The 24751-nt window shown below is 49.8% G+C and overlaps 1 protein-coding gene across 1 annotated transcript; it reads left to right on the top strand.

The window, feature by feature from the left end:
• The first annotated feature begins 7939 nt into the window (after window positions 1-7939).
• Window positions 7940-24500, top strand: LOC122709119 (annexin A8). Its single transcript, XM_043926256.1, has 12 exons — window positions 7940-8095; window positions 13128-13218; window positions 14321-14415; window positions 15756-15869; window positions 17316-17406; window positions 18187-18266; window positions 18717-18776; window positions 19306-19399; window positions 19562-19657; window positions 21322-21380; window positions 22535-22657; window positions 23581-24500. The coding sequence occupies exons 1-12, from the start codon at window positions 8075-8077 to the stop codon at window positions 23638-23640; spliced, it is 984 nt and encodes a 327-aa protein (XP_043782191.1). The 5' UTR covers window positions 7940-8074; the 3' UTR covers window positions 23641-24500.
• The last annotated feature ends 251 nt before the right edge of the window (window positions 24501-24751 follow it).

The following is a 24751-nucleotide window of genomic DNA, read 5'->3' as shown; positions in this document are numbered from 1 at the left end:
CACCCGCCTCCCACCAAATGTGCAGCTTTCTGTGATGAACAGCAGACTCACAGCTATGGCTACATCTGTGCCAGTGCCAGTCCCAGCCCCTCTGCCAGAGCCCAGGTTGCCCTAATGTAAGGGCCCCACGTGCTGTCAGGGACCCACAGAAGAGCCTGGCCATTCCATTCCGCCATCCTCCACCCTTCTCCCCGTGGTAACCCTCTACTCCTCGTTCACTGCAGGCTTGGGCACCTGGCTGACATTCCCTGGCATCCCAAAACCCATCCTGGGAAACTTCAATATCTACAGGGTGACCCATCCAACACAAGGACCTCTTGATCCTCAACCTCTTGGCCTCTAACTCCCTGCACTGTGAGCCGTGTCTGTTCCTCATACCCATCCCATATCCTGTCACCATTTCCATCTCTCCCTTGTCTGTCTGCAACCCCATCTCCCCTCCTCCTCATGTCCCTGGTCTCCTGTGCTCCCTCCCCCTCCCCACAACTGTATCCACACAACTGCAGGCTTCTGGAATCTGGGCCCAATCGTTCATTCTCCTCCGTGCACCGTCCATACTGCCTCAGTGTGCTCAGGCTAAGCGGAAACCCATTCCATGGCCTGCAAGTCTCCTCTGCATTCCCAGCCTCTGCTGCTACTTCTCCTGGTGACTCTGAAGCCTGTTCTCTACCTAAACAGACCACACCCTCCCAGTGTCCCTCCCTCGTTCTAGCGGGCAGTTAGCCCCATGCACTTACACCCAATCTGGACATGAGCACCACACCAGGGGCATCCCTTACCTCCATTTTGCCTGTCTGCTACCCCACTCTTAGCCCCTTTCTGGGGTTAACTGCAGCCATTCATCAGTGAAGCATCGCTTCCTCAGAGCAGCCTCCCAACACAGGGGCCCAGACAAGACCTGATCCCTTGCTCTGCCGTCTGTTTCCACAGCATCCTCTGCCTTCCTCTCTGTCACTCACCTGCAGCTTACAGGACTCTGTGGACAATCTGTGCTCCCCTTGAGCCAGGGCTGCAAGCTCAGCACTGCCGCTCTCGGCTGAGTACTGAAACACAGCAGCAACCATTGCTGTTTGTGCCACAAGTGAAACGTGAGGTTAGAAATCTTGGGACCCCCCAGAAGGAGCATTCAGGTTGACCTGCCCACGGAGGTGAGTTGCACTCATCTTCTCCTGCAAGAACTCCAAAATTGCAACTCACTGCTGAACAACCATTCACAGGAAAATGTTGGATCCTACTAAAAAAAGATATCCCATGTCCAAGAGCAAAGGAGAAGCTCCAATAAGACAGTAAGAGGGCCAAAACTGTGTTTAGACTCAAACCCCATACCCACCAGAGACGCTCGGAGGGCTCAAACAAAACCTTGTGCGCACCAGGACCCAGAGGCCCCACAGAGACTGAGCCAGACCTGTCTTTGAGTGTGTGAGTGTCTCCTGTGGAGGCACAGGTCAGCAGTGACCTGCTGTGGGGACAGGGGCTCTGGCTGCAGCAAAGCTGGGTCACCCGACGTGTGGCATCATTATGGTGAGGTCACCATTAGCCCCAGACGACCCACAGACTGCAGGACAATTATACCAAAGAAATTCTCGCACTGTTAAGAAAGTTCTAGGACCCACAACAGATTTCCCAACCTGGGGATTGGGCAAAGGGACTGAGAGCCCCAGGGAATTTGACTTTGGAGGCCAGTGGGAGACTGAGCCAGATTTGCCTGTGAGTGTCCGGGAGTCTCTGGTGGAGGCTTGACAGTTTGGCCTTAGGCAAAACAACAGGGAGGGAACACAGTCCCATCCATTAACAGAAAATTGTATTAAAGATTTACTGAGCATGGCCCCACCCATCAGAACAAGACCCAGTTTCCCCCAGTCAGTCTCTCCCATCAGGAAGCTTCCATAAACCTCTTATCCTTATTCATCAGAGGGCAGACAGAATGAAAACCACAATCACAGAAAACTAACCAAATTGATCACATTGACCACAGCCTTGTCTAACTCAATGAAACTATGAGCCATGCCGCGTAGGGCCACCCAAGACAGACAGGTCATAGTAAAGTTTTGACAAAACGTGGTCTGCTGGAGAAGGGAATGGCAAACCACTTCAGTGTTCTTGCCGTGAGAACACCATGAACAGTATAAAAAGGCAAAAAGATAGTACATTGAAGAACTCCCCAGGTCAGTAGGTGTCCAATATGCTACTGGAAAAGAGTGAGAAATACCTCCAGAAAGAAGAGACAGAGCCAAAGCAAAAACAATGCACAGTTGTGGATGTGACTGGTGATGGAACTAAAGTCCGATGCTGTAAAGAGCAATATTGCATAGGAATCTGGAATGTTGGGCCCATGAATCAAGGTAAATTGCAAGTGGTCAACAGAAGATGGCAAGAGTGAACATCGACATTTTAGGAATCAGTGAACTAAGATGGAGTAGAATCGCTGAATTTAACTCAGATGACTTATATCTACTACAGTGGGCAAGAATCCCTTAGAAGAAATGGAGTAGCCCTCATAGTGAACAAGAGTCCAAAATGCAGTACTTAGGTGCAATCTCAAAACTGACAGAATGATTTCTGTTCGTTTCCAAGGCAGACCATTCAATATCACAGTAATCCAAGTGTATGTCCCAACCACTAATGCCGAAGAAGCTGAAGCTGAATGGTTCTATGAGGACCTACAAGAACTTCTAGAAATAACACCCAAAAAAGATGTCCTTTTCACCATAGGGAACTGGAATGCAAAAGTAGGAAGTCAAGAGATACCTGGAGTAACAGAAAAGTTTGGCCTTGGAGTGCAAAATGAAGCAGGGCAAAGGCTAACAGAATTTTGCCAGGAGAACGCACTGGTCATAGCAAACACCCTCTTCCAACAACACAGGAGACAGCTCTACACATGAACATCACCAGATGATCAACACTGAAATCAGACTGATTACATTCTTTGCAGTCAAAGATGAAGAAGCTCTATACAGTTAGCAAAAAGAAGACCAGGAGATGACTGTGGCTCAGATCATGAACTCCTTATTGCCAAATTCAGACTTAAATTGAAGAAAGTAAGGAAAACCACTAGACCATTCAGGTATGACCTAAATCAAATCATTTACGTTTATACAGTGGAAGTGAGAAATAGATTCAAAGGATTAGATCTGATAGAGTGCCTGAAGAACTATGGACAGAGTTTCAATCCATTGTACAACAGGCAGTGATCAAGACCATCCCCCAAAAAAAGAAATGCAAAAATGCAAAATGGTTGTCTCAGGAAGCCTTGCAAATAGCTGAAAAAAGAAGAGAAGCAAAAGGCAAAGGAGAAAGGAAAGATATACCCATCTGAATGCAGAGATCCAAAGAATAGCAAGGAGAGATAAGAAGGCCTTCCTCAGTGATCAGTGCAAAGACATAGAGGAAAACAATGGAATGGAAAAGACTGGAGATCTCTTCAAGAAAATTAAAGATACCAAAGGAACATTTCATGCAAAGATGACACAATAAAGGACAGAAAGAGTATGGACCTAACAGAAGCGGAAGATATTAAGAAGAGATAGTAAGAATACACAGAAGAACTATACAAAAAATATCTTCATGATGCTGATAATCACAATGGTGTGATCACTCGCCTAGAGTCAGACATCCTGGAGTCCGAAGTCAGGTGGGCCTTAGGAAGCATCACTATGAACAATGCTGGTGGAAGTGATGGAATTCCAGCTGAGCTATTTCAAGTCCTAAAAGATGAAGCTGTGAAAGTGCTACACTCAATATGCCAGCAAATTTGGAAAACTCAGCAGTGGCCACAGGACTGAAAAAGGTCAGTTTTCATTCCAATCCCAAAGAAAGGCAATGCCAAAGAATACTCAAACTACCACACAATTGTGCTCATCTCACATGCTAGCAAAGTAATGCTTAAAATTCTTCAAGTGAGTCTTCAACAGTATGTGAACTATGAATTTCCATATGTTTAAGCTGGACTTAGAAAAGGCAGAGGAACCAGAGATCAAATTGCCAACGTCCATAGGATCATAGAAAAAGCAAAAGAGTTCCAGAAAAACATTTACTTCTCCTTTATTGACTACACCAAAGCCTTTGACTGTGTGAATCACAACAAACTGTGGAAAATTCTGAAAGAGATGGGAACACCAGAGCACTTTACCTACCTCCTGAGAAATCTGTATACTGGTTCAAGAAGCAACAGTTATAACCAGACATGGAACAATGGACTGGTACCAAATTGAGAAAGGAGTATGTCAAGGCTGTATATTGTCACCCTGCTTATTTAATTTATATGCAGAGTACATTATGCAAAATGCCGGACTGGATGAAGCACAAGCTGGAATCAAGATTGCCTAAAGAAATATCAATAACCTCAGATATGCAGATGACACCACCCTTACATAGAAAGCAAAGAGGAACTAAAGAGCTTCTTGATGAAAGTGAAAGAGGAGCATGAAAAAGCTGGCTTAAAACTCAACATTCAAAAAACTAAGATCACGGCATCTGGTCCCATCACTTCATGGCAAATAGATAGGGAAACAATGGAAACAGTGAGACACTTCATTTTCTTGGGCTCCAAAATCGCTGTGGATGGTGACTGCAGCCTTGAAATTAAAAGATGCTTGCTCCTTGGAAGAAAAGCTGTGACCAACCTAGATAGCATATTAAAAAGCAGAGACATCACTTTGCTGACAAAGTACTACCTAGTCAAAGCTATGGTTTTTCCAGTAGTCATGTATGGATGTGAGAGTTGGACTATAAAGAAAGTTGAGTGCTGAAGAATTGATGGTTTTGAACTGTGGTGTTGGAGAAGACTCTTGAGAGTCCCTTGGACTGCAAGGAGATCCAACCAGTCCATCCTAAAGGAAATCAGTCCTGAATATTCATTGGAAGGACGGATGCTAAAGCTGATACTCTGATACTTTGGCCACCTGATGCAAAGAACTGACTCATTGGAAAAGACCCCGATGTTGGGAAAGATTGAAGGCAGGAGGAGAAGGGGACAACAGAGGATGAGATGGTTGGATGGCATCACTGACTTAATGGACATGAGTTTGAGCAAGCTCCAGGAGTTCGTGATGAACAGGGAAGCCTGGCATGCTGCAGTCCATGTGGTCTCAAGGAGTCAGACACGACTGAGCAACTGAACTGAAGAATAGAACCTAACATCCGACAAGAACTCTAGCTTGACCTGGCTATATACTGAGCCCCTCCCCAACACCATATCACCTTCTGCCAGCTTCATTGCCATGCGTGTTCTTTACAGTGCCTGTCTGAGCAGTGGGAAGGGCAGGTCACAAATTCACCCATAAGGACCCCACACTGAGTGCTCGGATGCTCACCCCAGGGTGCAACTAGCTGGACCCAACTCTGCCGGATACCCAGGCCAGGGCTCTCAGTAGGGCTCAGGGAGCCCTGTAATTTCAGCCACCCTCTTTCTGCCTGACTCTGTGACATCACATGGCCATCCTCAGCCAGGTAATCCAGGGAAGAGGATCACTCCCCAAGGCAGAGGCACACAGCCCAGGCCAGCAAGCTGCCCACGACTACCCAAGAGTGAGCAAAGACTATTCAGGAGGAAGAAATAGGCACATGGGCTATGAACACAAGAGGATGAGTGAGCAGTTCCAGAACAGACATGAGAAAGACACAAGATGTAAGAGGCCCACGGTGACATGATGTCAGTAGGTGATTCTGAGATGGGTATGTTGAGCCAAGGGGACCCAAAAGAGCAGGTGGAGACCTTGGAGCTCTTGTCTCTGACATGAGACGTACCCAGGTGAGCCCAAAGGGCAGCTGAGCCTCAGAATAACTGACATGAAGGGGAAAGAACAGAGACCCAGGGAGGAATCCTGAAGGATAGTTTGCTTGCAGGAAAGAGATGAAAAAGAATGGTCAGGGGTGCTGGGCATCCCAGAAGCCAAGCCCAGAACTTCAAAAAGAAGGTGAGGTCTTGACTGCAGAAGCAAATCAGGGCGGAGCCTGAGAAGAGGGCACAAGTGCTGGTGGGGATAGGTCACGGAGGGCAGGTCTTTGGCAACCTCACTGTGTTACTGTGAACTAAGGGCCCTCAGAGGGCAGGGCCCTGTCTGACATTCTCTCTGCACCAAGTTCTGCAGCCTGTCTTTGTCTAAGAGTCCAGCATTTCTTTCTGAGCTTGGCCCAGGGTCACCACACTGATGACCTAGCTAGAGTCATCATCATAACTGACTTTGGCCAGACTCCCCTGGAGGGTACCCAGTCCCCAGAACCTGACCCTCATGAGGTGACGTGGGCACAGCCTCCATGAGCAGCTGAGGTCCTGAGAAAGCCTCACCAGGAAGGACAGCACGGTTTTGGCCCCAATGGCTCCCAAGGAGGGTGCAGGGTTTGGGGCCCAGGGAAGGCCCTTTCTCAATCCATGTGACCTGAGGTGGACCGCAATCTTCCTCTCACAATGGCATCTCGCAGCCCTGTGTGATGACCCACCCCCAGTTCTCACAGCCATCCTGGGCAATAGCTGCTTGCTCCAGCCCGGCTGTCTACCCAATATTCTGTAACTTGGCCCAACTCCCACACCACCCACTCCAACCCACACTTCAGGAAGGAACAGCTGGGGACATGGTGTGAATAGAGAAACAAGCGCTGGAGCCAAGGTCAGGAAACCAAACAGAGGGGTCAGTTCTTACCTGTTACCCTTAAGAATAAAATTCATATTTTACAAGCAAAATATAAACATAAAATTTTTCTCTGTCCTTTGGTCTCCTCTCACCCCCAACCATGCGTTGTATTAGTAAGTCTGCATTATGCATCGACCAAGACTACCAGTCCACAGAAACAATTACTCAACCATGAAATGCAACATTCTCCTAACACCAGCCAGACAACTTTTTAACAGATAACATTCCTTCTTGATCTTGTAAGGGGTCACAGGCACTTAGATCTGGATTGTGTAAAGTGCCCATAGCATGTCATTTAATGTACAGCCTTCTGCCTCAAAAAACTTTTATAACTATGCCTTGGTTTCTAATGGGCAGAACTTTCTGAGTTGCTCTTCTCTGGTCACAATCTTCAAATTTGGCTCAAATAAAATTTTCCAATTCTTTCTTAGGTCAGATGATTCATTTTCTATCAACACTATGGAATATTTCACTGAACATGAGTCACACCACAGTGGGGTTCCTTTTCTCTGGGGTTCTAGGAGCAGTGGGGGTTCTGGAAGGCCTGGGGAACCTCCCAAGGATGGAGGGGCTACTGAGTAGTCACTGAGGCAACATCTTTACCCTGAAGGAGGGGTTAAGAGGTGGAAAGTGGAGGCATTCTAGGCAGGGGCCCCAGGGAAAGTAAACTCCAGAAAGGAAAATATTCATCTCTTTCAGGGAGGTTCCTTCCTCCCTTGGCAGCCAATTCATACTCCAGGGCAAAGGACACAGCAAGCAAGTCAAAGGGGCCTGGTGGATCCTGTGGCTTCTCCCCCCAAGAAGTGTGATTCACACAAATTATCTTAACTTGGGAGTTTCCATTTCTTACTATACTACATGGAACACCTACCTGCTTCTTAGGGTTGTGGCAAAGCTTAAAAGGGAAAGAGTTCACAGAGTGATTAAAGAGGTATCTAGGCATTGAGACACCCCAATATGTGGAAGATGCTATTACATTATGACTTTTGCAGAGCTCTTCATTGCATTGTTTATTGTGGAGATGCCTTGCAATAAATAGGCCCCTTTTTTATATAAATCAGGTCTAGCAAAAAGTGAATAAACAGCCGTATTTACTAAGTGTGGCTTTCAAAGGTTGGAATTCAGAATTTCCAGTCTGTGTAACAGCCACAGCTCAAACATTTGGCAGCAAGTAATGGATTTCCAAGGGCAGGTCTGGGCTGGTGCTAGGTGGGGCCTGAAAGCCACAAGAGGAACCCAGAGTTGGCCTAGCCCAGGGGGTGGGGTCAGAGGAGGGTTGGTCCTGGGTGGGGCCTGGGGCCTGCCTGCTGGTGCTACCACACCCCACCCCAAGCTGCCTGCTCTTCTGAGTGCAGTGGGGTGAGTGTGCAGAGTCTCTGAGTGGAGGGAGGGCTGACCAGCGTATCTTCGTCTCCCTGGGGAAAGGTGCCGGCGAGGTGGACGACATGGCCTGGTGGAAAGCTTGGGTAAGTGCAGAGCAAGCAAAGAGGGAGGGTTCCCACACAGTGTTGGTCTAGAGAGAAGTCAGCTCAGGCAACATCTGCTGCCTGCCCGGCCAGGCACTGGACTGGGCTGCCCACTGGGGAGGAAGACAAGGCGATACTGCCCCAGCGCTATGGATGCTCACGGCTGGAAACAATGGAAACAGATTGTTTCTGTTTCTGGGAGACGGACAGATGAAGGAACCTCAAAATGCACCTGGGGAAGCTGCAGGGCTGAGAGAACCCAGATGGAGGGGTCAGGCTGCTGGAGGCGAGGGGGAATCATGGTTAAGTAATCTGTGTGTCTGTGTGTGTGTGTGTGGTGTATGTACAAGTTCACAGAGAACCAGGTAAATGTTGCCTTTGAGAGGGAACAGTATGTACAAAGGCTCAGAAGAGTGGGAAGCTTGGTTTTGAAGAGAAATAGGTCTGACAGTCCTGGATGGGAGGGTAGTGGATCAGGGGAGATGTACCTAGAGAAGCAGGACAGGGCTGGGTCCTACAGAGCCACCCATGGCAGGCAAAGGAGCTTGGGCTCTCCCTTAAGAGCAATGGGGAGCCATTAAAGGAACTTGAGCTAGAGAGCATCCTGAGTGAATAAGCTGATGTTGGAGGACTCATCAATGTCCACCCCTCAGGGGATGGCAGGACAGCCTGGCCCACAGAGGTTTTGTACAGCTGAAATCTGTGAGTGAAATTTACAGTGACAGATGGCTGAGTCAGGAGGGACGACACATTTTGCCCCTAAGTCTCCTGTGTCTAGGTGAATGCACAGATTCTCAGGAGTGTTTCCTCTGGGTTTGAGTCCAAGGCTGTCTCAGCTAAGGAGATGAGAACACAAAAGGGGAGGAAGATGAGGAGCAGGTGACATCCCCCACTCAGTGAGGGGGTGGGGGGATGTGCTCTGTACACCTTCCTTCAATTCATCCCCAGGCAGCCCTGGGGCAGAAAGGCTGCTCTTTCCACTTGACGGAGGAGGAAACTGAGGCTCAGTGACATCTAGTGACTTGCTCAATCCCACAGCTAGCAGGCGGGGGTCTAGTGTGAACTGGGGTCTCTCTCTGTCCCCGCTCCCAGGCTCTCTGTGAGTCTCAGTGGGCAATCTGGGCTTACCCCAATTCAGGAAATCTCTTTGTCACAAATGTCACTTCCCAGGAGCTCTCAGATTCAGACATGCTAGGCTGGGACAGGAGGGACACAGAGGAGGCCAGAGGCAAGGTAGGGTGACTGTCTGGCCCTGGCGAGGCAGCCAGGACAGCTCGAGGTCCAGGGTGGCCTCCAGCTTCATCCTGGCTGATGGGAAACAAGCCTTTGAGGAGGCAGATGTGTCAGGGAGAACCTAGTGCTGGGCACTTTCCAAAGCCCAGGGTGGCCTGATTCTGGGCCTTGCTCCCAAAATCAGGGGCAGGGTAAAGGCCCATCCTTGTGGCCCACCCAGGCAGGCAGGCAAAAGCCTCCTTGTAGGGACCTGGCCAACCTGGCAGAATGACAATGACACTTCCTGAGTACGTACTGTGCCCTGGACATTCTTGTGTCAATCTCTCACTTGGGCCTCAAGACATCTCTGCCATAGGAATACCCATATCCTTATTGACAGATAAGGAAACGGAGGCACAGGGAGGAAAAGATGGCGTCCAAGGTCGCCACACTAGGAAATGTTGGAGTCTGGGTCAGACTCTGAGCAGTCTGACATCAGAGCTCAAACTCTCTGTGGCTTGGCAACCCACAAGCCAAGGGCATCAAGATCACAGGTAGACCCCAGGTGAGACTGGCTGAGCTTCCAGTGAGGGACAGGTGATCTCTGAGCCTCTAATGAGACCAGGACTGGACCCGAGGGATGTGAAAGATCAGCTCGAGGGAACCTGACTGTGCCTCTCTTATGGAGATGACGTTTCGTCTCTCAAGTTTTCCCCGGCAGCCTTGTGACTGGAGAAGGCAAGGGTGTGGCAATTCACCTGAGACCTTAACAGATACATGGCAGATGGAGAGTCACAAGCCAGACTGAGTCATCTTTTCAGTGAAAATATTCTGTATGGACTGGCCCACTCTGTACAAGACCCAGGAAGGACCTAGGCAGATCTTTCCTCCAACATGGTGGGGGGTGGGGTGGTCTTAAATAGAATATCAGGAGCTCCAACACCCCATGCTCACAACCAGGGGTCTGATTCCTAGGAAATTGTCTGTTTCACCTGTAAAACCTTTGTATGGAAAGTGAGGCTGAGGCTTCTCACTGCAGTGAAATCACAGGCCCTGGAAAGCTATTTACAAACACTGCCTCTGGAGCCCAACCTCAGACCCGCTGAAGCCAACACTCCTTGGTGACTAGTATATGTGGCCTAGTGTGTCCCTGCTCCACAGCCCCTGAGTGCCAGCCTGGGGCAAGAGGCAGGAGGAAAGCTCCTCCTGGGTGGCCCCCAGAGCTTAGCACTGAGATCTGAGATGACCCAACACTCACAAACAACCTGCATTCCTGTGGGCAAGGTTTCCTTCAGGGAAGAGTTCTGGGAAACCTCAATGTCTGGAAAAGGTTGAGTCATTGATAGCAGGGGGGCGGCAGACAGCTGAGGTTCTGAGTCAGGCTGTGGGTTAAGTCCAGCATCACCATTTACTAGCTATATAGCCTTGCCAAGTTCTCCAAGCCCAGTCTGTAAAATGGGGCATTCATAACTACCTAATGCAACTGGCAGAGACGTCAAGAATAGCATTGCATCTAAAGTACCTAAAGCCTCTAAAACACAAAGCCTGGCACATAGGACCTGCTCAAATCTTTAACAGTAGTAACAGATGCTTGTGGCTCCACAAACAAGGGTTGTGATCTATGTGTGCACCCAGCTGGGCAATATCTGGGACCACACAGGTTCTCTGGATCAAATTGCCACAAGGAATTACTTCTAATAATTTCTTCTATGAAACTTGGTGCTAAAGAAACAAAGTAGGAAAATCTGTCACTAGATACTTGAAATTCAAGCAAAGGATATAGAAAGACTTCTTATCTTTTGCTCAAAAGAAATAATCTTTACAGATATACCATGGATGGGAAGCTGCTCTGCATTTTCAGGGACTAGCTAGAGCCAGGAAGGAAGGAAAAACAGGAGGAAAAAGGAAGGGAGGAAGGATGGATGGATGTGGTGACTGGATGGGTGGATGGATGAGTGGAATGATGTGGTAGTGGGACATCTGGGTAGCTAATGAATGAGTGGACTGGTGGCTGGATAAGTGGAAGAGTAGATGAGTGGATGAGGGGTGGATAGGAGGAGTAGTTGAACAGGCGAGTGGGAGACCAAATGCAATGGGACTAAATTCCCTTCCATTTGAAGGGTCTCTGAGTCTCCTTCAAACTCAGTCCCCATCTCCAATCTCCCTCCACTCCTTTATTGCCCATCTCCCAAAACACACACTTAAGAGGGATCATTCATTTGCACCTGAGAAATTCTGCAGTGCACAAGTCTCAGGAACCCTCAGGCAAGACTTGGATTAGAAACTTGGAAATAAAGGGCCTAGGGACTTTGGTTATCTGGTTTATTTCACAGCTTTCAGAACATCATGCTGTTTTTTCTAAAGCTTACTCTCTGCCCCTGAAGAGCCTGAGGACTTGGAACGGCCCAGGGCTGTCAGAATGCTCAACTGGGTACCCTTGCCCTCTACTATCTTATAAGTGCCCACTTCTCAAGAAGAGGGCAGATTGAGCTCAAACTGTTCCTGGCTTCCCAGCCTCATCTGCACACTTTCCAGGCAGCATGTTGAGTTCCATGAAGACTTTTCTTACTTGATCACTGTCCTTGCAGCTTTGAGCAGGGTTGTCCCTTCCTGTTGCCTGCCAGTGGCTCTAGAGGGACCTGAGGGTGGCTGGGCCTGCTGCCTGCCTCAGATGGCATTGCCTAAGGGAGACACAGCCTGATTCAGAGCCCACGCCCCAGCACAGGGGCAGGGATGGGAGCGGTTTTGTGGCTCTGGCTGGCGCCAGCCTGTTAAAACAAGAGGCCTTTCTGCAAACAAGGGGCCTTTCTGCAGAGGAGAAAAGACAATCCCACAGAGCCCCCAGGGAAACCAGCAGTCCCTCACAGTCAGGCCACAGTCTCTGGGGTACCTTCCCTACATAGTCAATGCCTTGGAGTGACCAATCCCTGGGTCATTTGGCCTCACAGATCTCTCCAGTGATGAGATTCCATCATTGTGCCCTGTCACCCCAGTAAAACCATCGCTGGACTCTGAAGGATGCTCCCTCTTCAGCATCCCCCCCACCCAAGCCCCTGCTAATTCTTTTTCAGGGCAAGCTCCCTACCCTAACTCTATCCTCCCAAATTTTTTGTTGTTTTTATTTTTATTTTCCTGAAAGTCCATTGATCATCGCAAAAACCCAGGAAGTGCAAGTAAGGAGGAAACAAATGTCTAACTGAGGATCTAAGGACCCAGAGCTAGAGAGGAAACATGGCGCTGGACTGGGGTGTGTAGAAGGGGTTGGAGGCATGGTCCCCATGGAGCAACTGGCCATGGGAGAGCTGAAGGCTGGAGTCCAGTCTCCAGACCCTCTTCTTGCTGTCCCACAATCAGCACCGTGGCTCTGGAAGTGGCCACAGTGCCAGCTACCTGTGAGGTCTTTCCCTACACTATCTGAGCCTACAGGCCCCAACTCCCCAGGCCTGGCACTAGGGCTGAGAGCTGGGATTCCATCTCTCAGGGTGGCGCTGACCCAGTCCTCCTCAGAAGGCCCTCCTTCCAGGCCTCCCCTTGACCAAGGCGCTAACAGGCACGTGAGGCCTCTGCAGCCCTGACATGAAGGGGCCGTATGGCAACTTGATGCCAAGTAGACAAAGATGCCCCTTCCTCAGCACAATCTGCCAGAAGCTAACATATCCAGAAGCTGCAGCCTCCATTCACCCCGGGAGGACAGGCAGGACCAGGATGGATGGAGGCTCAGCCACTGGTCGGCAGGGGCCGAGCCCACCCCACTGAGGCAGCTGCAAGGTACACTGCTTTCCCCCACTTCTGCTCTGAGCAGGCCTGGATTCTCTTGCAGGTTGAACAAGAGGGCGTCTCAGTGAAGGGCAGCCCCCACTTCAACCCAGATCCTGATGCAGAGACCCTCTACAAAGCCATGAAGGGGATTGGTGAGTGGCCTTGATACGGGAACTCAGTGACTCTCTGGGGATCTGCCCATTCTGCTCAAGACCCCTCTGCTCACACCCTTGGGAGTCAGGGTCTCCCCATCATCTACTGGTACCCAGAGAATCACACAGGGCCCACATTTCCCAGCACAGGTCTACACAGGCCCGAAGCCTGGAGGTGGGAGGGCGGTTGTGAGTAATGGGTGTGGGAAGCAGGAGGCCACCTGCCATGTGTTACTGCACGCCCTTGTGTAGGGACCTCCTCTCACTCAGCCTGAGCTTTAGCACTTGTAGAATAGCCCCAGGAAATCTGGGCCCTGTGTGTCACTGTGAATTTCAGATGGGACAATATTGGGAATTGTGGGGCCTGACCTAGGCCCAGGGGGCTCCAGCCATGCAGACTCTGCAGCATTCCCCCCCACCCGGCTTAGGCTGGCCATGGGGCCGGCTCCATCCTGCCTCCAGTGTCTTTTTTCCTGATGGCTGGCCGGAGGCCGGCTGGGATTAGGATAACCCGGCCCAGACAGCCCTCATGTTGTCACCCTAGGCGGGATTTACCCTTTCACTGGCTCCAACTGGTGAACTGGGGCATTAACAAAAACTGCCATTCCCAGACAAACTGAGAAGGAATTTTCTGTCCTCTGCTTCCTGTGAAATCTTTATTATTATCCCCATTTCCCAAAGAAAAATGCAGTGGCTTGGAGAGGTGAAGCTTCCTGTCCACCCAGCCACTGGTCCGGGAATCAGATCTGGTTTTCTGGATCCTCTGTCCCCACCATCCCCCGCAGTCACCAGCGCAAGGGAGGTCAGGGCAGGAAGTGAGCTCCAAAGGCCCTGGGCGATGTCCAGAGCAGATCAAATGACCAGAGGGGCCTCAGAGTCCATCCCTGGAAGGCTGAGCCTGGGCTGCACCCACATTGTGTGGGCCAGGGGTGGACAGGTAGATTTTCTGTCTGTCTTGTCCACACCATGAAAATCATCAGGTTTGGGAGCTTTCCAGGTGGTGCGTCCCCACTGCTTGGCCCCCATGCAGCTGCCCTCCCTCCTCCCCAGCCCTCATCAGCCCCTGGGAGAAACGGGGGTGCTCATGCCATGCCCCCTGCAGGGACCAACGAGCAGGCCATCATCGATGTGCTCACGAAGAGGAGCAACGCACAGAGGCAGCAGATCGCCAAGTCCTTCAAGGCCCAGTTTGGCAAGGTAAAGGCGGGGCAGGTGTGCTCAGGTGGGCTGTGGAGACTGCTGCTGCCAGAGTCAGCCTGGAAGGCAGCACCATGATGGACAAGTTCCGGCTGGTCTAGAGCCCAGCTCACTGGTGACACGGGCATTTGGGACATATGCTAAAAATATGGTGCATTTTATCTCTGAAAATCAGATTTACCTCATCATCCTGTGTTTTACCTAGAAAACTTACTTACAGATGGCTCCCCACAGCCCTGGCTTAGGCCAGCCTTCTGCCCCCCACCCCACGTTTCCCAGCCTCTCTCTCTCTTGCTCCTTTACATTTGCTCCAGGGTCCCATCCCTGAGCTATTTCTCTGCCTCTACACTTTGCTTGTCCAATTTCCTGAGCCTGGAAGGCCCTTTTCTCTCCCACATGCCAGGGATGCAGGGCAGACTCGGCCCTGTGCCGTGCGACAGGGCTGTCTCCTCACATTGGAGCTGCCATTTGTGTACAATTTCCCTCTTGCCATGGGGGAAATCCAAGGGCAGGGAGCACACAATCTGGCTTTGTCCCTCCTCCCACTGCCCCCAGGACAAAGCCAGGCATTGGTGTGCCAGCTAAAGGGAGTAATTAATGCATGCAGTCGTGGTAGCTGGAAGCCTCCATCAGCACCCATCGATAATGTGGACATTTAACCCAGAAAGACGAGTGGCAAAACCCAAACACTGCATATAAGAAACCAATATGCTCTTCTAAAAAATAATTTCTCTCTCTTAACCTTCACAATTATGCATTATTCTCTGCATTTGATGTTAGAGGAGACTGATGTTCTGAGAGGTAGAGGATGTTGTCCAAGTCTCCAGAGCCTGTAAGGAACAAGGTTGGGTTTGAAATCTAGATCTGAAAAGGCCCTTGGTCCTTTAGCTGTGAGGAGGTCAGCTGTGTGTGGCCTTGTGGTTTCTTGCAAACACAAGTGCCCTTAGAAGGAGACATGCATAAAATAGATTCCTTAATTCATTTCACTCATTCGTTGAGTGTCTATGGGCTAAATGACAGGGACTCAATAGCGAGTAATGACAAACTTGTATTTCGGGATTGTGGTGTGTCCTACACTGCACTGAAAACGGGCTTGACATCTCTCTGCCAATCCCCTAACCAATGGCATGAAGCAGGTACACCATGGTGTCTATTCCACAGGAAAGGATAATGATACTCAGAGAGACTGAGTTGCTGGCCCAAGAAACCCCAGCCAGCACCAGGACATGGCAGAGCCTACTTGGGAATCTAGCCAGAGCCCCCGGGCCCCACCACCATCCTTGCCAGCACTCCAGTGGGTGCTGCACACAGAATATCACCGTTCCCTCTTCCTGCCTTAGGATCTCATCGAGACCTTGAAGTCGGAGCTGAGTGGCAAGTTCGAGAGGCTCATCATAGCCCTCATGTACCCTCCATACAGATATGAAGCCAAGGAGCTATACGATGCCATGAAGGTAACCAAGCAAGTGCAGTAGGGGAGGAGCAGAATCACTTACAAGGACTGAATGGGGGGATGATGCCCAGGACTCCTTTCCCCAGAGAGCCTGGCATGGGGAGCTCCAAGCTCTCCTTGAGCCACTGTTTGGAATGAGCTCAGCAAGCTGGCAGCTTGCTGCTCATGAGACCATAGAACGCATTTTAGGACTTAGTAGAACATAGGTTCTTCTGTCTCAGAGCAGAAAGAATTTGGTGAGAGGCAAAGTGACAGTTAAGAAGTGATTTATTAGAATAGAAAGCTTGTGAGGTTAAGTGGGCTACAGTTTTATAATCAAAGGAAAAGTGGGGAGGGGGAGAAGACCACCTTCTTCCTCATTCTTGACAAGATGCCAAACTTCAATCATCATTTCCTCCTCCACGATGGGTAGGGGATTTTCTTGTCCTTAAATAGTCAAATCGGGACTGTCATGAAACAGTGGAAGTGAGCAAAAAGGCTGTAACGTATACTAAAATACGGTAAATCATCTTAGTTTTCAATATAAGGTCTCCTTTTCCTTAATTTTTGTTTTTAGTGCAGGCAGAAGAGCCTGTCCTAGGAATCATTAACTTACTGAGCTCACTGGGCATGATATGGGTCTCATTCCACCATTGTTTTATTGTTTGGGGGAATGTCTCCTGCTTCTGTTGCATAGTTTTGTTGCTAAGCGAGGCTGCTTGGTTTTGTGGTTAAGCAAACCTGTTTTCCTGAGTGATCATTAACTTACAGGGGTCTCCCATACTTTTTTCTCTACTGACCATCCCCTAGTGCGATTAGCTATTTAATCACCTACTTTGTCTCTTAACTCTGTTCCTATCACTCAGACTGCCACCAAACATAGACTGGCCTCCTGCGTCACCTGGTCTTGATAAAACCAAAATCAGTCCTTCTCAGGACACCACTAGACCAAGTGTGCAGGAATTAGGAACCAGCCTCTGCTGTCTCGTGCCTGGTTCTCCAATTTCCCTTTACTTCCCATTGCTCCTTTTACATTTGAAGATGATTCAGGAGTCAGGACCAAGGAACAATAATCATCTCCATGGAAAGGTCACTTACTGTGTACATGGACCTGCTGGGCATTTTACGTCTATCACCTCCACCCCCGGATGGGGATGATTTATTATCCCTGTGTCCTGATGAGGATCCTTAGGCTCAGGGATGTCGAGCAACCTGTTTGGGAACACCCAGCTAGGGAGGGGCAAGCTGAGACACAGTTTTCCCATCACATCACTTGCCCGTAACAGCCACCACTAGAGACAAATGCAGGCGGTTTCCTCCAGTAACATCCTCGAGCAGAGGCCTCCCAGCAGAGCGATGACTAATTCTTCCTAGGGCTCTTCCTTGTGCCTCTTGACAAAAAAAGGGTGTGGACACAGCAGGAGGATACAAACGGTTCTCTCCAGTAAGCAGAGATTTTTATCCACAGGGCATAGGAACCAAAGAGGGTGTCATCATTGAAATTCTGGCTTCTCGGACCAAGAACCAGCTGCAGGAGATAATGAAGGCATATGAGGAGGGTAAGGGGCCTGTCACGAAGAGATGTGGGCCCTGAGTTAAAGGCTAGCTTGGGAATGGCCATGAGCTTTGGCAGCGTAGCAGGGAATAAGAGACAAGAAGTGTACAGGGCCACGTTGGAAAGGACTCTTTCTGGGCTTTTCCACACATGGGTGCTGAGCACCCACTGTGTGCCAAGTCCCATGCCTGATAGTGAGGTCAGATATGGCTCAGGCTTAGACGCTAAGCTCCCTAAATTCACAGGCTTCTTGCTGGAGGGAAGGGCATGCAGACACTAAACTCTGCCCCTTGAGAGTGTGGCGGTGCTGCGGGCCACATAATTTTTCAGCAGTGGGTGGTGGGGCTGGTACCTTCCTGACTGGGCATAGGCTGACCCCAGGGACCATGCAGGGCCCCATTTCAGCAGTGGGGGATGTGGAGCCCAAGCTAACTATCATGGAGTCCATGGTATGCAAGGCAAAGCCCCTCTTCCTCAAGGTCTGCCTGATGAGGAATCTGTCTGAAGGTTCTGGCTTTGATGAGCCCCATGATGAAATGGAGCTTTATCAGGCTCTCTGGACTGGCCCATTTCTGTGTTTTAAGCCTGGCTGGCAACCCATGTCACTTCCTTGCTCTGAACGACAACCAGTGGGGAGCCTCTGCTACTCAAACACTTGCACAGTGCAGACACTGTCTGTACCAAAGACTCATCCTTCCTAGAAGGCTTTAGTCAGGAGGAGTACGGGAAACGGGGCTGAGAGGGGAAGAGCAGGTCTAAGTTTCATGGTCCTGATCCCCTGCAGACTATGGGTCCAACCTGGAAGAAGACATCAAAGCAGATACCAGTGGCTACCTGGAGAGGATTCTGGTGTGCCTCCTGCAGGTATCACAGTCCTGGATCCTGGGAACCCCTTGTCTGGGGGACCCCAACCACTTCCCACTCCCAGAGAGTGGCTCTTGGGCAGAGCTGCCGGGGTTGGGTGAGGTAGGGGCAAGGGTGTGGTACAACTACTGGGGCCTGGGTTCACTGGGTTCATCCCAGCATGATTGGGAGGTCCTCAGTGCAGAACCCCTGCACCTCTCCAGGAAGTAGGAGAAGAGGGCCCATCACTGGGCAGGTCCTGACCACCAGGCCCCATGCCAGGCATGGTGCTTACTTTTGCTCAATGAATTCCCCATCCCCCTCAGGGTATTTCTTACAACTCTCATTTTACAGATGAGAGAGCCAAGGCCCAGAGAGGATAACTGTCCACCTGCCTGCCCAGCTGTCCCCTCTGCCCAGGCTGCCCTGCTTAGCCAGCCTATCTTACAGAGTTACCTCTCCTGTTTCTAGGGCAGCAGAGATGACTTGAGTGGTTATGTGGACCCAGGACTGGCCCTGCAAGATGCACAGGTGAGGCTACCCCTCAGCAGCTTTGCCTTCCTGGCCACCTGGCACCACCTTCTGCCATCTAGACTCCAGGCGGGGCAGTGGGGGAGGAGGGGGTTCTCTGATGATGCTAGGCTGAGACCCGACTCAGCTCTCTGCAGGCCTTTATCCTCTGATGTCTACAGAGGGAAGTGAGAGTGTAGGGGAGGAAGGAAGCTGATTTGAGTGGGATCCACTGAAACTCTGCCCTGGCAGGACCAGCCTATGAATCTGGGGATGCTGGGCCTCCAAGGCCCAGATGTGTGCTTTCAGGTCTCTATAGATCTGCCTGCTGGCAGAGCGCTTATAACTGCCTAGAGGCAGGGTGAAGCCCAGGGCAAGGCGGGGCAGTTCCTAGAGCAGCCCGAAGAAGAGAACTGAACCATGGGAATAGCAGGCTCCCCGTCAAAAAGATGATCAAGCAAAGGAGAATGCCGACCTGGCAGGGTGGACTGGGGGTGGTCCTTCACCCCTTGCTCACCTTCACTGGTTGTCATGGGTGTCCCAATGCCAGGATCTGTACGCAGCCGGGGAGAAGATCTGTGGGACGGATGAGATGAAGTTCATCACTATCCTGTGTACACGCAGCGCCACACACCTGATGAGAGGTACCGGGGAGGCAGGGCTGAGAGCTGAGGACCCCGGGACCCTTTTCCCAGCAACCAAGTGGAAGTCAGGGGTGGTGAATTGATGTATAGTCTCTGATGTAAGATGTTGGGGGGTGTCAGGCTGAGATGCACATGTCGGCTAAGAGAAGACTCTCTCCACAGTGTTTGAGGAATATGAGAAAATTGCCAACAAGAGCATTGAGGACAGCATCAAGAGTGAGACCCATGGGTCGCTGGAGGAGGCGATGCTTACAGTAGGTAAGAGATGGAGCTCCATGCTCAGGTACACATGTGTCTCCCAGCCCTGGAGCTCAGTGGAGGGGCAGCATCAAAGGGCGAAGGGCCCAGAGCTCAATAGCAAGTGCTGGGTCCCTGTGCTCACCATCAATCAAGGTAAACCTCCACATCAGCCCCCACTCTCAGCATGTACCATCCACCCAGGACACTGGAGCTACTGGGGAAAACCCGGAGTCCTCAATGTGTTCTGTTCTGCCCAAGATCATTCCCTGTGCTGCCCATGTAGTTCCCAGCCCTGTGTATGTCGTTGTGTATGAGTATGTGTGTGAAGGTGTCTGAGTATGTGAATGTATGTGTATGCACACATTTGCAGGATTGTGCAAGAGCCAGGGGCTATGCTCACCCACAGCAGCCACACAGAGAACATTCTGGCTTTGATTGTGAAGGTCCGAAAAAGCCAACTAGCAGGACCTCAGCCAGGGGTCTGTTCCCTGCCTCAGTTGCTGACTGAAGAACTGATGATGTGTAGTTGGAGTCCAAACTGAGTGATGGGTCATCTAATGCTAGGGGAACGCTGAGAACCTTCCCCCACGCATGAGGTCAGATTCATATAGGAGGACCCATTCCAGAGGGCAGCCTGGGGTCCAGAGTGACAGGCAGAAGAGTCACTGCAGAATAAAGAACTGAGGCCCAGAGCAGAGGGACGTCCCTCCTCCCTCCCATAATAGAGCCAAGGGCACCTTCACACCAGCTTGTCCCCATTGGTTGCCAAGTAGCCTGGGAGCTTCACAGTATGTCCTGGTCCCTAAAAGTTGATTGGGACATCTGACACTCCCCAGCCTCCTTTGATTGCTGTGATAAATCTAATCTATGCCAGAGCATCTAAACATGACCTCTACTCCAGTCTCAGCTTCCACAGGCAGCCCCTGCCTCTAAACAACTAAATAAAATCTACAGGCAAGGAGAAGCAAGACCCTGCAGTGCCCTTCTGGGCTGGGCACTTCCTGTTCATTTCTCCTTGAAGACTCACATCACTGTCTTCACATGTGAGGACAGTGCAAGGCAGGGAGATCAAGTCCCTAACACACAGTGCCATCAGGCAGGGTTCAAACTCATGCCTAGCTCCCTCAGAGCCCTCCTCTTTCTGCTGCCTTGAGTCAAAATGCCAACCTCCCCACCCAGACAGTCTCTAAAGCAGCATCCATGAAAGACAGTGTGGGGCCAGGGGCTCTGGAGCCAAGCCCCATCTGTCACAGGGGAATTCAATCTGCAGGGGTCCTCTGACCAGTGACCCTCAGAGGCCAGTGGTCACCATAATGGTGGCTGCTCCTTGGAGCTGTGTGGATGGACTCTTAGTGAAGCTGTCGCTGGAATGTAAGAGCCCAAGGACTCCCTTGGTGGAGCTGTGGTCCGATGGGCCAGACCAACCCTGTGGGCCCCAGTGCATTTCACATCCTGCCCTTTTGTCTGCCTGCTCTGGGCCTTGGCACCTGCGCCCAGTGCCCTGGGCTTCCTTCCCTGCCCCACCCCTCCTGACACAGAGTCGTTCAGGACTAGGCAGAGCACCAATAAATAGGCCAAGATTTGCACAACCCTTAAGACCCAAAGTAAGACATAAATAAATAAACATGTACACAATGCTGCCTACAGCCTCTGGTTGCTAACACAACTTTCCTGTTTGCCAGTGAAATGCACCCGGAACCTCCACAGCTACTTTGCAGAGCGCCTTTACTACGCCATGAAGGTAACTGTTTTGTTTTCTCTGGGCCTGACCCTCAGTCCTACATGGCACCAGTTGCAAAGCCAAGGAGCTCAGAGCTACCACCCAATTCTTCCACACTTGGGTCTCCTCTGATCCCAACCTCTTGTGGATCAGGCTGGTTTTAGTTCTCATGGGCAAATCAAGGCTAGAGAAGGGAAGCCACATCTCCTGAAGGCTGGATTTGAGCAGGTACGCTCCCGGGTGCTCATGGCACTGAACTTTTACCACAGTCCTTTGACACTTCATGATGCAATCTGCCCTCCCATCTGCCCCCCAGAGATGATGAAACCGTGGTCAAGGTCACATAGCTGATACATGGCAAAGCCTTGACTTGAACCCAAGTCAGTGCAATTGTCCTTTTAATTTATTTTATTTATTTATTATTGTCCAAGTGGCTTCCTTGAGAAAGCACAGGATTGCCAGGAGGTCAAGGCACCCTTTGAATGGACACATTCAGAGGGAAACTGCCACACACAGCAGTTCAACTTTCCTGCATGTGCCAGAGTGCCGATCTGGGTTTGCCTATTGTCCAAAAGGCTGCACTGGTCACTCAGACAGCAGTTCAAATGCTCATATTAGATGCAGGTTGTGGTATCTGGAACCACATTGGAAGACAGTCAAAATAATTCCTGAAGGTTAAGGTGAGGGCCCACCTTTTCTGATTGATGGTTGTTAACATTACCTGAAGCAAGAACCCCAAGCCCTCTGGTTGCATCTGTCCCGGGAAATGAAAAAGGGTGTGGGATCCCTGTGGCCATGTGGCTCCTTCTGACATAAGAGTATTCAAGGATGAAAGTGAGAGGGAGGGTCCTGTTTGTGAATTGTCCAGTTAAGCAGAGTTCATGATGTTACTGCCCTAGGAAGAGGTCTTATTCCTGGAGCAAAGAGAATTTTGTGTCCAGAATAAAATCAAACACACACTGCAGCCTGGGGCATTTGGCTACTAATAAGAAACAATATGAGCAGTGAGCAAGAGGAGATTAAGGGATCCCTCAGTGCATCCCTCTAGTGCTTCACTGTCGTTCCTGTTTCCCCATCCCCTACAAAAGCCCCCTGGACCCAACATAGATTTGTCATTATCATGAAGATGGACCAGGAAGGCAGGAAGTGATGGTTGATTGCTGTGTTTTATCCAGGGAGCAGGGACTCTCGATGGGACCCTGATAAGAAACATCGTTTCCAGGAGTGAGATTGACTTAAATCTTATCAAGAATCAGTTCAAAAAGATGTACGGCAAGACCCTCAGCAGCATGATCATGGTGAGTCATGAGCTCCCAATTCTAACACCAGTTTGAAACAGAGATCTTCTGGGAAACCTGACTGCTGAGACCAATGCCATCAGTCACATGTGTCCATCCCTTCCCAGGGAGTATCACACCCTTGCATTCATCACTGTGTGGTACATACAGGGATCAGCAAGGAGGTTGGTGTGACTAGTGGAGGTCCTTGTTCACCCAGAAAGTTAGCTTTGCCTTTGCCTTATGGTTACCCCTTTGAAAATGACACACCAAATCCTTGCAGAATGAACCATATCTGAAGAGTCAATGAGAGTAAACAGTAGGAATTGAGGAGTAGCATTCAAATACAGATTTAAGTAGTCCTGGCAGCAACATTTAAAGGAGATAAATCATATGAGCTTCAGTGGGTTGCCTAACATGATTCCCATTAGTGAACATTCTAGAGTTCACTAGAGCAATTATCACACTGCTGTAACTTCAAGAGAAATAGCTCTTCTAGCTGTTAATGTCAATTGAGGCCTTGACAATTTCATTAATGAAAGTCAAGTCATGAGAAATATATCCCTAAGTCTTCACTGGCTACTAAGTCAAGTGTCTAGTTATTCTACAAATGCCTATTGTTCACTATACTTTTCAAGAAACACATAGCTTATGAGATGTTTAAAAGACATTTTGCCTTTCAGAAGTTTCAGAATGCAGCAACAGGTGGTCAGGGTGAAGGGTGTGTGTGGTGGCAGTAGGAACAGCTTGAAATGGAAAACAAGGAAAAATAGGGTGACAGTGTGAGGGGAGGTGGCATAGGAACCGGTACAAGTATGTGCCAGGACTCCCTCCAAGAAACACAACTCCTAATAATAAGAGCTCCTGATGGTGGTGACTCCAAGCCAGGTCAATGTCCTTCTAACCAAACTCCCTTCTAAATCTCATGTGCCTCCTGTCCTCAGGAAGACACAAGCGGTGACTACAAGAATGCCTTACTGAACCTGGTGGGCAGCGACCTCTGAAGCCTCAGAAGGACAAGAGCAGAGGCCAAGAAGGCGGAGTCACTGGGTCCTGCTTGCTCAACCTTGGCCATGGATGGGGGTGGGGGTGGGGGAAGCCACAGCACACCTTTCAGTCTTCTATCTCCCAGCTTCTAGCACTTTCTACCTGGTTTCTCTGACCCAGAAGGAAGGATCAGCCTGGGACTCTTACCTCTACTGTCCTTCCAAGTCAACTGAAGGTGTGAGCACATTGCCAGCCTTAGGATATACTGTGCCTGGTCTAACAAATACCTTGATGTGAAGGAGTCTGCAAGAGCTTGTAATCATTTCTTTCTCCCTACACAAGCACTTCCCAAGCCTGCCTGGTCAGAGCCCCCTAGGCACAAGTTACATAAAGACTCAGCCCCACCCCCATCTACTAATCTAGATCTGCAGAAAAAGGACCAGAGAATATGGAATTTTAATAAGTGTCTCAGCTGGTATGCCTCTCTTTCAGACAACCAGAGAAGGCTGTGAGAACCTATTTGTTTCAGAGCACGTACTCATGGGCAGCTGAGAAAGGAACACATATATCTAGGCCAGCTGGGCTGTCTAACATTCATTCACCAGCTTCATCTAAAAATACTAAGCTATAGGTAGAAGAGAAATTCTCTCATCATCCTACCAACAGAGAAAGCTGAAAATAAATGTCCTGACACAAAGGCACTGTGTTCTAAGAGGCTTGGGCTTCTCTAACTCTTGACAAAATTAGGTCCTTCTTCCTTCCATGACAGAGCATGGAGAATCTCTAATGCTAACCAGTGGCAATGGCAACTGATTACAGGAGAAACTGAGATGTCTGTGTTGTGCTTTTCAGAATAATAAAGATTTTTACATTAGAATATAAGTGTCTTTGGATTTTTAGCAGTGACCAAAGTAGGACCACTTGAATTAGCCAAACTGAACCCCATAGAGCCTATTCTCCTGATTATGCCATCTAGGGCCACAAAGCTTATCTTTTTCCATTAACAACATTTCTAATCTCTGAATACATCCCACATATTCTGCCAAGACTTCTTCTGTCAAAGTCAAATGTCCCTGATCCCTTCAACTTTCCCTCCTAAGGCCCAGTTTGCAGCCAAGTCCTCTGAAC

Source organism: Cervus elaphus, chromosome 15, assembly GCF_910594005.1.
Source record: "Cervus elaphus chromosome 15, mCerEla1.1, whole genome shotgun sequence".
NCBI classification, from domain to species: Eukaryota; Metazoa; Chordata; class Mammalia; order Artiodactyla; family Cervidae; genus Cervus; species Cervus elaphus.
Note: the sequence above shows the minus strand (reverse complement) of the source record. Positions and strands in the feature narration are given on the sequence as shown.

What these genes read in the sequence shown, in the direction of transcription:
- LOC122709119 (XM_043926256.1), top strand. Translation starts at nt 8,075, where the DNA reads ATGGCCTGGTGGAAAGCTTGG. An exon ending in TTCTGGTGTGCCTCCTGCAG is followed by an intron (nt 18,267 to 18,716) that starts GTATCACAGTCC and finishes TCCTGTTTCTAG; the next exon opens with GGCAGCAGAGATGACTTGAG. An exon ending in TGGCCCTGCAAGATGCACAG is followed by an intron (nt 18,777 to 19,305) that starts GTGAGGCTACCC and finishes TCCCAATGCCAG; the next exon opens with GATCTGTACGCAGCCGGGGA.